Source organism: Leopardus geoffroyi, chromosome C1 (genome assembly GCF_018350155.1).
Source record: "Leopardus geoffroyi isolate Oge1 chromosome C1, O.geoffroyi_Oge1_pat1.0, whole genome shotgun sequence".
NCBI lineage: Eukaryota > Metazoa > Chordata > Mammalia > Carnivora > Felidae > Leopardus > Leopardus geoffroyi.
The window spans coordinates 36,081,245-36,095,898 of record NC_059328.1 but is presented as its reverse complement, the minus strand read 5'-3'; the positions used below and the strand labels follow the sequence as shown (position 1 = coordinate 36,095,898).

The 14,654-nt window shown below is 43.2% G+C and overlaps 1 protein-coding gene and 1 pseudogene across 7 annotated transcripts in view; one reads left to right on the top strand and one right to left on the bottom strand.

Annotated features, from left to right (window-relative positions):
• The window catches only part of LOC123597798 (nuclear autoantigenic sperm protein), a 40,852-nt gene extending 31,708 nt beyond the window's left edge, over positions 1-9,144 (bottom strand). For 2 of the 7 annotated variants that reach the window (XM_045477153.1, XM_045477154.1), the window contains exon 1: positions 8,511-8,689. In XM_045477153.1, the coding sequence (XP_045333109.1) occupies positions 8,511-8,569 (59 nt within the window). In that variant the 5' untranslated portion in view covers positions 8,570-8,689. Of the gene's footprint in view, positions 1-8,510; positions 8,739-8,827 lie in introns of those variants that run through there. The other 5 variants (XM_045477157.1, XM_045477151.1, XM_045477155.1 and 2 more) reach the window with 5 other exon arrangements.
• Positions 9,145-13,583: 4,439 nt separating this feature from the next.
• Positions 13,584-14,326, top strand: LOC123597806 (annotated as a pseudogene).
• The last annotated feature ends 328 nt before the right edge of the window (positions 14,327-14,654 follow it).

Genomic DNA, 14,654 nt, shown 5'->3' with positions numbered 1-14,654 from the left:
CCGACTTCGGCTCAGGTCATGATCTCACAGTCCGTGAGTTCGAGCCCCGCATCGGGCTCTGTGCTGACAGCTCAGAGCCTGGAGCCTGTTTCAGATTCTGTGTCTCCCTCTCTCTCTCACCCTCCCCTGTTCATGCTGTCTCTCTGTGTCTCAAAAATAAATTAAAAAAAAAAAAAAATTAAGGAAAATTTAAGGTAACTATGCCCTGATGAATGATCTCCAAGACATATTGCTAAATGTTCAGAAATGTGTCAAATAGGCTACCATTTATACAACAATGTAGAATAACTACATACCATTTGTTTTTATATGCAGAAGGTTGTCTTTGAGGAACATATAATAAATTCCCACTTGAGAAGAAAAACTATGCGACTACAAAATAAGGGGTAGAAGGACATTTCACTGTATAACGATCCTTATGGATTTTGAATCAGGAATGTATTTTCTGTTAAAAATTAAAATATTTCTTAAAAATCTGATACCTGCCAATATGGCCTTACCTTCTCACACAATCAGCTGGAGCTAAATAGTGACCACTCACTTTAAGGAAGGAGAATGTACTACAATCCCCATCACTTTTTTTTTTTTTAATGTTTACTTCTTTTTGAGAGAGGGAGACAGAGAATCCCAAGCAGGCTCCGCGCCCACTTGGGGGCGGGGGGGAAGGGGGGAATTTCCAATGGTTATCTTCAAGATGTTTTTTAATATAAACCCCCTATGAAGACACTGTACTATATTCAGACTTTTCTTGTATAAAACCTTTAAGTTCCACAAGAGGGAGGTCTCAACCCTCTAACCATCTATTTTGTGTCTGTTATTGCCAAGCATCTGAATGAACATTCTAAGAAAACATACAACAGTACTGAATGGGCTCATTTTAAATTCCTGGCCACAGGGGTGCATGGGTAGCTCAGTCGGTTAAGCGTCCAACTCTTTGTCTTTTTTAAGTTTATTTTTGAGAGAGAGAGAGAGAGAAAGTGAAAGAGAACACGCACACAAGCAGGGGAGGGGCACAGAGAGGGAGACACAGAATCTGAATCAGGCTCCAGACTGAGCTGTCAGCACAGAGACAGACATGGGGCTTGAACCCACAAACCCTAAGATTGTGACCTGAGCCAAAGTCAGAGGCTTAACCGATTGAGCCACCCAGGCGCCTCAAGCATCCAACTCTTGAGTTCAGCTCAGGTCATGATGCCAAGGTCGAGGAATCAAGCCCCCATATCTAGTTTTACGCTGAGCATGGAGCCTGCTTAAGAGTCTCTCTCTCTCTGTAACCCCCACCCTAACACTACATTCTTGGCCACAAACCCAAAACAGAGACAACAATGGCAATCCTACCACACATCCCCTATGTGTTTTTTTCCCACTCTCCATAATGACTATTTCTTCTTCAAATGTCCTACATCATACTACATTCCTCCTTGCTTCAAAACAGAACTTGCCTCACACTTCACTAAGCAAACAGAAACAGACCTTTCTCCACCACGCCAAAATTACCAACCTGCTAACCCTATTTTCTGCTATCCTTATTTCTATGAATAAAGTTTCTGTACTAGAATCTTCATATAGCTGCTCCTTGTCATTCACATCTCATAATGGCAATATCTGACCATGCAGTCTAAATTAATCACCCAGTTACTTTCACCTTAAAATGGGTAAATGAAGACAATCATCTGCACACATTTTATCACTGACATTCTCGAATCTATGTATTTACAGTCTATAGTCCAGTAGTGGAGACTCCATCTGACATGACAAGAGGGACCTCTTCTCTTTTTTTAAATTTTTTAACGTTTACTTTTGAGAGAGAGAGAGAGAGAGAGAGCGGGGGAAGGGCAGAGAGAGAGACACAGAATCCAAAGCAGGCTCCAGGCTTCACCCTGTCAACACAGAGCCCAACGTGGGGCTCGAACCCACTGACCACGAGACCATGACCTGAGCTGAAGTCAGATGCTTAACCGACTGAGCCACCCAGGCACACCACCTCTTCTCTCTCCTTAACCACAGTACCTCTAGTAACTGAAACAAATGATCAGTAAATATAGGGGAAATATGCTTATAACCTGGGAGACAAGAAAACTGCTTCACAAAATTCTTCTAAAAGAATGAAATCTTAACTTGCAGAATCTCCCCCACTACTGCCACCATGAGAAATGGGAAAAACCAGGGCCCACAGTGGCAACCAGAAACAATACAGTTTTCCAGATACCTAGTCATCATAGAAATTTATTATCATCTATCATCCACTCTAGATTTTAAGGTACCCTTACACATAAATGTAAGCTCAACGTCTGCCTATGATAGAATGGATAAAGTAGGACATATTCATACAGTGAAGCAATATACAGCAGAGATCACTGAAACAGTATGTAATGTGAACAATTCTCACAAAGTTGAATAAAAGAAAACCAGACATTATCGGGGCACCTGGGTGGCTCAGTTGGTTGGGCAACCGACTTCAGCTCGGGTCATGGTCATGATCTTGCAGTTTGTGAGTTCGAGCCCCACCTTGGGCTCTGTGCTGACAGCTCAGAGCCTGGAGCCTGCTTTGGATTCTGTGTCTCCCCCTCTCTCTCTGCCCCCTCCCCTGCTCACACTCTGTCTCTCAATAATAAACATTAAAAAATAAAACTAAAAATAAATTAAAAAAAAAAAAGACATTACTACATACAGTACATAATACCATTTATTTCAGTCAGTTAGGCATCAGACTCTTGATTTTGCCTGGGGTCATGATCTCACCCTTCGTATATCAAGCCTGAGCCCCATGTAGGGCTCCGCAGTGACAGCATGGAACCTCCTTGGGATTGGATTCTCTCTCTCGCTCTATATCTCTCAAAATAGATAAATGCTTTTTTTAAAAACTAGCAAAACAAGTATGTTAGAAATCAGAAGAGCTATTCTTGATGGGAGTGATGGGATTAAAAGGGGGATTTCTGGGTTCCACAGTGTTTTGTTTTTAATTTTCCTTTGTGAAAACTCAGCTGTACGTTTTCCATTTGTGTACTTTTTGTAGTATGTTACACTTCAGTAAAATATACTGAAAAACGGGCTGGTAAATTTTTTTTTAAGTTGAATGACTTGCCTTGCTTGTACTTTTACCTCAGAACTAATTCTTTAAAAAAAAAAAAAAAAAAAACTATGTAAAATTAAAAAGCAGGGATCTACAATCAATAAAATAATTTTGAATAATCAAGACCTGACTTCCATCTTCTAACTAAACTTTCCATTGCAGGTTCAGACTTTTTTTAATGTTTACTTATTTTGAGAGAGAGAGAGAGAGAGAGAGAGAGAGAGAGAGAGAGAAGGGGAGGGGCAAAGACAGACAGAATCCCAAGCGGAATCTGCACTGTCAGCGCAGAGCCTAATGTGGGGCTGGATCTAAAGACCATGAGATCATGACCTGAACCAAGATCAAGGGTTGGACGCTCAACCCACTGAGCCATGCAGTCACCCATTTTGTACTTTTTATTACAAAAGTTTGTATAAGTTTTTCACCTCCTTGGTCAGGCTTATACCTAGTATCTAACACTTGGATGTTATTTAAAATTTTTTTAATGTTTACTTATTTTTGAAAGAGAGAGACAGAGTGCAAGCAGGGGAGAGGCAGAGAGGGAGACACAGAATCTGGAGCAGGATCCAGGCTCTGAGCTACCAGCACAGCCAAAGTCAGATGCTTAACTAACTGACTGAGCCACCCAGGCACCCCTGGTGCTATTTTAAATGAACTGTTAACTTTCCAGATCATTCGTTATTATATAAATGCATAACTCATTTTTTTTTTTTTTTTAAGTAGGCTCCATGACTAGCATGGAGTCCAATGTGGGGCTTGAACTCAGGACCCTGAGATCATGATCTGGGCTGAAATCAAGAGTCTGACACTCAACTGACTGAGCCACCCAGGTGCCCTGATTTAAGATTTTACTTTTAAATAATCTGTACACCCAACGTGGGGCTTGGATTCACATCCCTGAGATCAAGAGTTGCATGCTCCAACATCTGGGCCAGCCAGGTGCCCCCAAACAGAACTGATTTTTGTGTTGATTTAGTATCTTAAAACTTTGCAGGGGCAACCTCACTGGTCAGTAGAGGATGCACTCGATCTTGGGAGTTGTAAGCTGGAGCCCCACGTTGGATATAGAGATTATATAAAAATAAAATCTTAAAAAAACAAAACCTTGCAAAATTTGTTCATTAGTTTTACCAGTTTTTTTGTGTGTAATCTTTAAGGTGGACTTCATTTAAAATTTTTAAATTTATTTTAAAGAATTTTAATTCCAGTACAATTAACAGTGTTATATTGGTTTCAGGTGTATAATACAGTGATTCAACAATTCTATACATTGCTCAGTGTTCATCATGATAAATGTAGTTTTTATCTTTAAAAAAATTTTTTACTTAAGTAGTATCCACATCCAACATAGGGCTTGAATTCACCACCAGAGATCAAGAGTTGCATGCTCTGTACTGAGCCAGCCAGGTGTCCAGAAGTATACTTTAAAAAAAATTTGTTTTAATGTTTATTTATTTTTGAGAGAGGGGGAGAGACTGGGCACAAACAGAGGGGCAGAGAGAGGGAGACACAGAATCTGAAGCAGGCTCCAGGCTCTGAGCTGTCAGCACAGAGCCCGACGCGGGGCTCAAACTCACTGACCACAAGATCATGACCTGAGCTGAAGTCAGACACTCAACTGACTGAGTCACCCAAGCTCCCCTAAATTGTCTTAAGAATACAAGGTGATGCTCTTATTCAGAAATAATTTCAACACACTTACTCCATTTATTTTTCTGTCCTCACCTCAAAAAAGGAAATAGCAGAATTACCAAATAACAGAATTCATCTAAAACAAATCTAAGAATAGTTTGTTGCCTTTCCCCCCCAGATTCACCAGAAGGGCTCTTTTCCCACTTACATACTTGAGCTAATACACTTAACTCCTCCACCCCACTGAAAAATAGGTACTCAAGTGTTCTGGCTAAATCTGTCACACAAATTATGACATTAATTCATCATAAGTCCATAAAGCTAACTCACAAGATTATCTTATTTAAAAATTTTTTTAACATTTTTATTTATTTTTGAGAGATAGAGACAGAACGTGAGCGGGTGAGGGGCAGAGACACAGAACCCAAAGCAGTCTCCAGGCTCCAAGCTGTCAGCACAGAGCCTGATGGGGGGCTCGAACTCACAAACTCACAAAACCGTGAGCTCGTGACCCAAGCTGAAGTCAGACGCTTACCCAACTGAGCCACCCAGGCACCCCGGTTATTTTATTTTGAACAGCAAAATACTAAGCACTAACATAACCACCACACCAACATAAATGAAACGAATCACTTGTGGAAATAAAAAAAAACCCAGAACTTTGAAGATTATTGAGCTAAACCACCTAATTTTTATTTTGACATCTCTCTTCTCAAGCAACAAATAAGCAGCCCAGGAATTATACAACAGCTAAGCCAAAATTCAGTGCATCACAAAGACTCCCTTCTGAGCTTTCTTTCCTTTTTACCATTACAAACTGCTATATTCTTTACTTTTTGTAACAAAAAGATTAAGAACTGGTTAGAAAGGTAATAAGGGCAAGGACTGATTTAGCACTTAGTCACTGGTTACCTTTAGCAATGTTTTGTTTATTTATTTTTAAGAGACTAAGAGACAGAGTGTGAGTGGGGAGGGGGCAGAGAGAGAGGGAGGGAGATACAGAATCCTAAGCAGGCTCCAGGCTCTGAGCTGTCAGCACAGAGGCTGATGCGGGGCTGGAACCCACCAGCCGTGAGATCATGACCTGAGCCGAAGTCAGACGTTTAACCGACTGAGCCACCCAGGCACCCACCCAGCAATGTTTAAATGGCATGAGGGGAGAGAGGCCAAATTGAAGCTTTTTACAGGTGACAAAATTGTGGCCCAACATCTCTCTACTTAAGCAATGAAGTTGGTATCAAAATCAACTCTGAACTAAGTCTTTTTCTCATTCCACTTTTCCTCTCTACTGGTTTGAAAGTTATACATGTTCTTATTCTTTTAGTTATATCAGAATTATAGGGGTGCCTGGGTGGCTCACTCGGTTAAGCTTTGGCTCAGGTCATATCTCATGGTTTGTGAATTCAGGCCCCACAGTGGGACTCTATCAGCACAGAGCCTGCTTCGGATCCTGTTGCCCTCTCTCTCAAAAATAAACATTTTTTAAAAATTATAAAGTGCATCATACGAAAGTCTAAACTCCTTTTCTTTACCTACCCCTTTAAATTTAACCTTTAGACATTTTACCTCTGAAAAGCCTCACCAACTTGTGTAACTGAGAAATGCCATCTTTACTGTTCCCTCAGATTAGCTAATTAGGTTTTCATGGAATTTACTCAGGTTTTTCTAGGAGTAATGAAGGAATAAAAAAGGAAATACTGGGATTTAACCCAGACTGCCACTTACTAATTTGGAAATTATTTCACCACTCTAACCTTGATTTTTCTTATCAATAAAAGATAACTATTTCATAGCATACTTATGTGGATCAAATAAAAACACTCAGAAAAGCACTTATTACAGGGATGCCTGGCTGGCTCAGTCGGTTGAGCATCCAACTTCCTCTTGGGTCATGATCTCGCGGTTTGTGAGTTCGAGCCTCACGTCAGGCTCTGTGCTGACAGCTCCTAGCCTAGAGCCTGCTTCAGCTTCTGTGTCCCACTCTTTCTCTGCCCCTCCCTCACTCATGGTCTGTCTCTCTCAACAATAAATAAAACATTAAAAAAAAATTTTTTTAAAGAAAGAAAAGCACTTATTACAATTGGTCAGTTTTAGTTTGCAACTTATGATAGGAAGAACTTATATTTTCCTTTTTGGTGGCACGTGAGTACTTTCTCTGTGTATGACCTTCCAGGAAGCTGCAGACCAGTTCACTACCAACTTTGCCAAACACTGATAACATCTGGAAATCTGCAATCCATATTCATTGCATAATTTTATCTCAAAACAAAACCCATACAGCTTTTATTAAGTATTGTAGAGGGCAAGGATCCCTCTAAGTGGAATGATTGCTAGAGCTGTCTAGGGCACCATAACATGGGTCTCCTGAGAATCTCAAGTAAGATCCTTAAAAAAAAAAAAAAAAAAGATACCACACGACTCACAAAGCTTAAGTTATTTCAGTCCTAGTAAATCAATGAAGAGGCTGAAAACGGAGCTTGAAACTAAAATTGTACTTTCCAAGAGTTTCCAAGTGATTTTGATGCTGGTTTGGGAACCACTCCTCAACATGAACATGGTTCTGAAGGGAAAGAGAACCAAAAAGTGGTAGGTAGCATGATAGAAATACGTAAATCTCTAGTAACTGACTGTACTGCTAGTACAGTGTAGTTAGTGTAGTCTAAGCCTACAGAACCTCACAGCAACCTTTCTCTTTATAGTGGAGAAAGCTTACTTTTAAAGTGCAGAAGAGAAGGAAAAATAGAAGACCAGGCCCCTAAGAAACGAAGGATAATTGAAAAGTGAGACCTACTAGATGAAGAGCACTTGCTCCCTCGAATTAATGGAGTGTTCCCTTTCACGTTTCAAGAAATACCTTACACCTGACGAGCACTGTGCCATTTTCAAAGCAATCATATATCTTTTATTCAATCCTCCTACTACTAGTCGCGCATATTACAGTCCATTCACCTAGCAACCAAACACTTCTGAAAGTGAGGGGAGCTCCACGTAGTGCTAGGTGAAGATGCTGTGTGTCCCCATAAAAATCCCTCCCTGGCAGCCAAGTCTCTGGACAACTCTTGAAGCCTAAAGAGACACTATGCTCTCCATCACAGGCCTAAGAACGTGGACAGCTGAGTAGGAGGACACGAGGCGAGCGAATAGACGGTGGAAAACAAGCTTCACCGCGCCACACCGCGGAAGTTGGAGGTTCTCCGCGAGCCGCACAGCCCCAAACAATGGAGTTTTCCCGCCTCCTCAGGACCCCGCCCCCTGCTCCAGAGCTAGAGGGAAGGGAACGCTCCCGCGCAAGCCCCGCCCCCGCAGGCCCCGCCCCCTCCAGAGCCCACCGGACCGGCCTCCCTCCTCATGCAGAGGGTTTTTTTTTTTTTTTTTTTTGGCGCCAAATCTCTTGAGTTATTTTCCCGGTTTGTTTGGGGACCCTACTGAAGACACCAGCCAAGAGTGGGAGGACAGTAGGAGCTTAAACACAGACCAGCGCGCTGTGGCCCCGCCTCCTCAAAGATAGCCCCGGGCCGGGGGAGGAAGGAGAGGGGCAGGCGATGGAGCAGCCGCCGCTGCCCCCGGCAAGATGGCGGCCGCGAAAAGCGGGGCAGGGGGCGCCAGCCGACTTGCGTTACCGCTAATGCTCGAGGTTCTCTGCAAGAGGTGGGCTTCCACAGTGCCGGCCTCCCCAAACTGCGACGGTTGCTCACTGGGAGGCAAGTCCTCCCTCTCACGGGTCTGTCCCTCCGGGAGAGCCCCCGTCCACCACCCCCTCCCCGTGTACTGGCCAGTGCCTCAAGCTCTCTGCAGTCCCGCTTACTTGTCGGCGGAAACCAGCTCCGCGGTGATGGCGGCAGTGGCTGTGGACTCTGCGGCCATCGTTCCCCTGAGGTGGTGGACCAGCGGGCAGAACAGAATCTGTGAGGAAAACAGAGGGAATTTGGAAAGCCAGAAACCTATTCAGGGACAGAAAATGGCAGATTGGAGACCCCGCGCGGCTGGACCCCTATATATACCAGAGCCCTTCGCCCCGCCCTTCCACTTCCGGATCCTCCCCCTCGAGTTTAAAGGGCCAGGACTCTGCTCCAGTCCAGTCCAAGGACACGCCCTCTCTCGCCGTCGTTTTCAACGGGGTACCTTCCTCCCTTGCCAGCTTTCTCCCCAAAAAGTAACTTCCTGCTTCTCTAGCAAGTCGCGTAAGAAGAACTGGAATCTTGGTATTACAACTCCTGTCTGGGCTTCGGCCAGCGACTTTCACGGAAGGGGAAGCTGGTGCTGCTCTGCATGTTTGGAGAGAGTAACCGAGGGTCTCTTTCTGGCCCAGATACTCCGAAAGGTGAACGAAACTTTCTATCCGTCCTCTCAGTCCTAACGGACGGACACGAAAGAACCGAGCATGGGTACAGCAGCAACGTCCAGAACTGATTTCGGTAAGAGACTCGTGGCTCTGAACCTCAGCAACAATGATGCAAGAAAATACTACCCTAGGATTGGCTACCGCTGAAACTACCGCGCTGGATTCAAAGTCAGGGCTGCGGGTGTTGACGACTGGCTCCTCCCTCTGGGCCCGCCCCCCTTCAACTGGCCCAATCCCCTGACGCAATCCTTTTAGCCCTACCCAGACTCCAAATCTGGCTAGTTGAACTCTCCCAGCTCTTTTCCTCCACTCGGAGCTACCGTTTGTCGTTTGCACAGTACGAAAAGAGTACTTTGCTTAGGCGCTTTGAAAGATGTTAGCCGTTTTTATTAAATCTTAACAACACTACTGGTGAGATCGGGATTATCAGCCCCATTTGGTAGAAATAGAAGCCAAGATTCAGAGGGGGCGCCTAGGTGGCTCGGCTAAGTATCGGTCTCTCCATTTCGGTTCAGGTCATGATCTCATGATTGGGGAGTTAGAGCCCGCATCCGGCTCCGACGCTGACTGTGTGGAGCCTGCTTGGGATTCTCTCTCTCTGCTCCTCCCCACCTACCCCCTCTCAAAATAAATACACTTTAAAGGGGGGGCGAGGGGGAAGAGTGTGCCTTGTTCAGAAAGTTGCAAGACAAGTCAGTTACGGAAAGCAGTGTGCTTCCATTTCCTGCAACTGGCAGTGGAAGATAACTGGCAGGCTGCAATGATTGCACTTTCTCACACCTGTAGCATCATCCATTGCCTTCCACCATGGCCTTCCCTATGGTGATCAGAACAGGGATTTTTTTTTTTTTAACGTTTATTTATTTTTGAGACAGACAGAGACAGAGCATGAACGGGGGAGGGTCAGAGAGAGGGAGACACAGAATCTGAAACAGGCTCCAGGTTCTGAGCTGTCAAGCACAGAGCCCGATGCGGGGCTCAAACCCACGGACCGCGAGATCATGACCCCAGCCGAAGTCGGCCGCTTAACCGACTGAGCCACCCAGGTGCCCCAGAACAGGGATTTTATTTCTGTCCAGGTTAAGGCACACTGGAAAAGATTTCCTGCAAGAATTCTTCCTCCAGTCTGTAAAAGGTCAGGCAGGTTGAAATCTTAGGGGCATAGAGCTAGACCTGTAAATGCCAATTCCTGTGGCAAACAGAAGTGGGATCCCCCTTATTAGCTGGGTGACTTGAGGTAAGTCATGTAATCTTTTAAGATTGTATGTAAAATGAGGACAATATTTATATTCACTCCAGGATATTGTGAAAATTACAGTTAATGCTTGTTTCAATAATCAACACTACCTGGCTTATGCTAAACACTCATTAAATGGCTACCACTGTCTGATAAGGTGGTGACTGGAGGGTTGGCTTGGGGAAGGGGAGATCTCTTCAGAGTCATTGCAGCATTGCAACCTGGGCTAGGGTCTGAGAAACCGGTCTAGTACCTTTTGTGACCCACTCATCTGTTAAACTAACATTCACAGAGCAACCATGCTGTGCCAGGCTTTGTACTAGGTCCTAAGGACAAAAGACATGATCTCTGACTTTGGGGAATTCAGTTGTATAAAAAATAGATTTTAAAATAGATTTAAAATCCATCCACTCTGTCAGTCTTTACTACCAGCATTCTGATCCAAGCCTAGCCACCATCATCTCTTGCCTGTACTACTACACAGCCTCTGGTCTCTGCATAATCGTCTCCAGGAAAATCTTTTTAAAATATAAATAAGATCACATCACTCTCCTTGAATAGCTTTCCATTGCTCTTAGAAGAAATTTTGAGCTCCTTATCATTGCCTGCAAGGTCCTGCATGATCCGGCTCCAATCCACCTCTCCAAACATCTCATACTACTCCCTTTCCTTTATCTTCCTCCTACTATGTTGATCTCCTTGCTATTCCTCAGAATGCCCAAGCCCTTTCTCATATCCAGGGGCCTTTGTGCTTACTACCTGACTGCCTAGAAAGCTCTTCTCCCAATACTTGGAATGACTAGCTCTATTCATCCTTCAGGCCTCATTTTAAATGTTACTTCTCCAAAGAAGCCTTCCCAGTCCACTCAATCAAAATTAGCTTCCTTTTTGTATATTCTTCCATTGTGCTCATCAAACTCTGAAGTTATTTACTTGGTTTTTTTGTTTTTGTTTTTTTAACTCTCACCCAGTTCTAAGTATAGGTTCCATGTGACTTTTTCTGTCTTGTTTATAGCTAAATCCCCAATGCATACCATAGTAGTGGCTGACTCACACTAGGTGTCCAAAGTGAACTTGTTGGGGGGGCGCCTGGGTGACTCAGTCAGTTTAGTGTCCAACTTCGGGTTAGATCATGACCTCTCGGTTTGTGAGTTCAAGCCCTGGATCGCGGTCTGTGCTGACAGCTCAGAGCCTGTAGCTGCTTTAGATTCTGTGTCTCCCTCTCTCTCTGCCCCTCCACTGCTCACACTCTATCTCTCTAAAAAATAAATAAACATTAAAAAAATGTTTTTTAATGTTGAAAAAAACTTGTTAGATGACTGAAGGAATGAACAAATGAAGCAATCATAGTATAATCATAATTAGAACTGAAAGAAATTTCACTTAGAATATATCTACTTAGGGGCGCCTGGGTGGCTCAGTCGGTTAAGCGTCCGACTTCGGCTCAGGTCATGATCTCATGGTTCGTGGGTTCGAGCCCCGCATCAGGCTCTGTGCTGACAGCTCAGAGCCTGGAGCCTGCTTCAGATTCTGTGTCTCCCCCTCTCTCTGACCCTCCCCCGTTCATGCTCTGTCTCTCTCTGTCTCAAAAATAAACATTAAAAAAATTTTTTAAAAAAGAATATATCTACTTAAAATAAGAACCAATATTTCATAGTAAGTAATAAGGATAATGGGACTTTATCTGGAGTGGGGTGGGAAGAATCTTATATTTAACAAGATTTAGGGAGGGCTTCCAGTTAAAGATGTTGGGTTGAGGGGTGCCTGGATAGCTCAGTCAGTTGAATGCCAGACATTGGCTCAGGTCATGATCTCATGGTTCACGGGTTCAAGCCCCACATTGGCTCTCTGCTGTCAGTGCAGAGCCCGATTTGGATCCTCTGGCTCCCTCTCTCTCTGCCCCTCCCCTGCACTTTCTCTCTCTTTCTCTCTCTCTCTCTCTCTCAAAAATAAAAATAAATAAATAAAACATTAAAAAATTTTTTTAAAAGATGTTGGGTTGAAGACATACATTTACATCCATTCCCTTTTGAAGCCTGTCTACATACTAATAAAGGACATTTTTTGTTTTTTTTTTTAATGTGATTGACCCTAGAGAATTTTTTTAAATTTTTTTAAATATGTATTTATTTTGAGAGAGAGTAGGAAGAGGCAGAGATTGAATCCCAAGCAGGCTCTGTACTGTCAGCACAGAGCCTGACACAGGGCTCAATCCAACAAACCATGAGATTATAACCTGAGCCTAAATCAAGAGTCAGATGCTTAACCTACTAAGCCAGGCACACCTTTTATTTGTTGTTTTGTTTTGTTTTGTTTTGTTTTTCGGTAAAACAGGATCAAAGAGAATGGGAAAGGAAGCAACAGCAACATTTTAAAAGCTGGAAAAGAGATGAACAAGTAGTAATTAACCTAGCAGACTAAGAAAGGCTCAGGAATTAGTTGCAGCAGGTCCCTCTAGGAATAGAGAATGAAAATAGGGCTAAAAAAAGGCGGTTAGGTTGAACATTTTTAAGAGGTATTTAGACTGTCTACATCTTCTTCCCCAAGGCAATAGAAGACTAGAAGTTTAAAGAGGATAAAAGAGGCATCTGGGTGGCTCAGTCAGTTAAGCATCCAACTTAGGCTCATGTCATAATCTCATAGTTGATAAGTTCGTCATGATCTCATAGTTGATGAGTTCCAGTCCCACACTGCTTCGGATCCTCTGTCTCCCTCTCTCTCTGCCCATCGCCCACTTGTTCTCTCTCTCTCTCTCTCTCTCTCTCTCTCTCTCAAAAATAAATAAACATTAAAAAAAAATAAAGAGGATAATACAGGGGAGCCTGGGTGGCTCAATCAATTAAGCATCCAACTCTTGATTTTGGCTTAGGTCATGATCTCAGGCGTTTGTGAGTTGGAGCCCTGCATTGGGCTCTGTGCTGACAGTACAGAACCTGCTTGAGATTCTCTCTCTCTCTCCCTCTCTGTCTATTCCTCCTCTCTCTCACTCTCTCTCAAAATAAATTAAAAAAAAAATCTTTTTAATAAAAAAAGGATAGGGGCGCCTGGGTGGCTCAGTCGGTTGAGCATCCGACTTCAGCTCGGGTCATGATCTCACAGTCTGTGAGTTCGAGCCCCGCGTCGGGCTCTGTACTGACAGCTCAGAGCCCGGGGCCTGTTTCAGATTCTATGTCTGCCTCTCTCTGCCCCTCCCCTGTTCATGCTCTGTCTCTCTCTGTCTCAAAAATAAATAAATGTTAAAAAAAATTTAAAAAAATAAATAAATAAATAAATAAAAATAAAAAAAGGATAAAACAGGCCCCGGCAGAGAAGCTGAGGTCATCATTGAATTTGAAATATTTAAAGTGGATACAAAACTGTTTCAGCAATGCAGACAATTAAGTGTGTTGTTGTGGGCGACGGTGCTGTTGGTAAAACCTGTCTCCTGATATCCTACACAACAAATAAATGTCCATCGGAGTATGTACCGACTGTTTTTGACAACTATGCAGTCACAGTTATGATTGGTGGAGAGCCATATACTCTTGGACTTTTTGATACTGCAGGGCAAGAGGATTATGACAGATTATGACCGCTGAGTTATCCACAAACATGTATTTCTAGTCTGTTTTTCAGTGGTCTCTCCATCCCCATTTGAAAATGTGAAGGAGAAGTGGGTGCCTGAGATAACTCACCACTGTCCAAAGACTCCTTTCTTGTTTGTTGGGACCCAAATTGATCTCCAAGATGACCCCTCTACGATTGAGAAACTTGCCAAGGACAAATAGAAGCCTATCACTCCAGAGACTGCTGAAAAGCTGGCCCGTGACCTGAAGGCGGTCAACTATGTGGAGTGTTCTGCACTCACACAGAAAGGCCTAAAGAATGTATTTGACGAAGCAATATTGGCTGCCCTGGAGCCTCCAGAACCGAAGAAGACCCGCAGGTGTGTGCTGCTATGAACATCTCCAGAGCCCTTTCCACACAGCTGGTGTCAGCATCGTACTAAAAGCAATGTTAAATCAAACTAAAAATTAAAAATTAAAATTCGTTTTTGCAATAATGACAAATGCCCTGCACCTACCCACATGCACTCGTGTGAGACAAGGCCCATAGGTATGGTCCCCTTCCCCCTCTCAGTACTAGTTAATTTGAGTAATTGTGTATTGGCAGAAAAGTGATTAGTACTAGTTTTTGTTCTGTTGTTTCAAAAAAAAAAAATTTTTTTTTTGTTTTTTTGTTTAAAAGCAAGGCATGCTTGTGATTACTCTGTAACAGACTAATTTGGGCTGTTGAAGCTGCTCCCGGGGCTCCATCCACTCTGAAGAATAATCTGGGACATTTAGGGGTTTTGTTTTTGTTTTTGTTCTTTTTGTTTTTGTTTTTGTTCT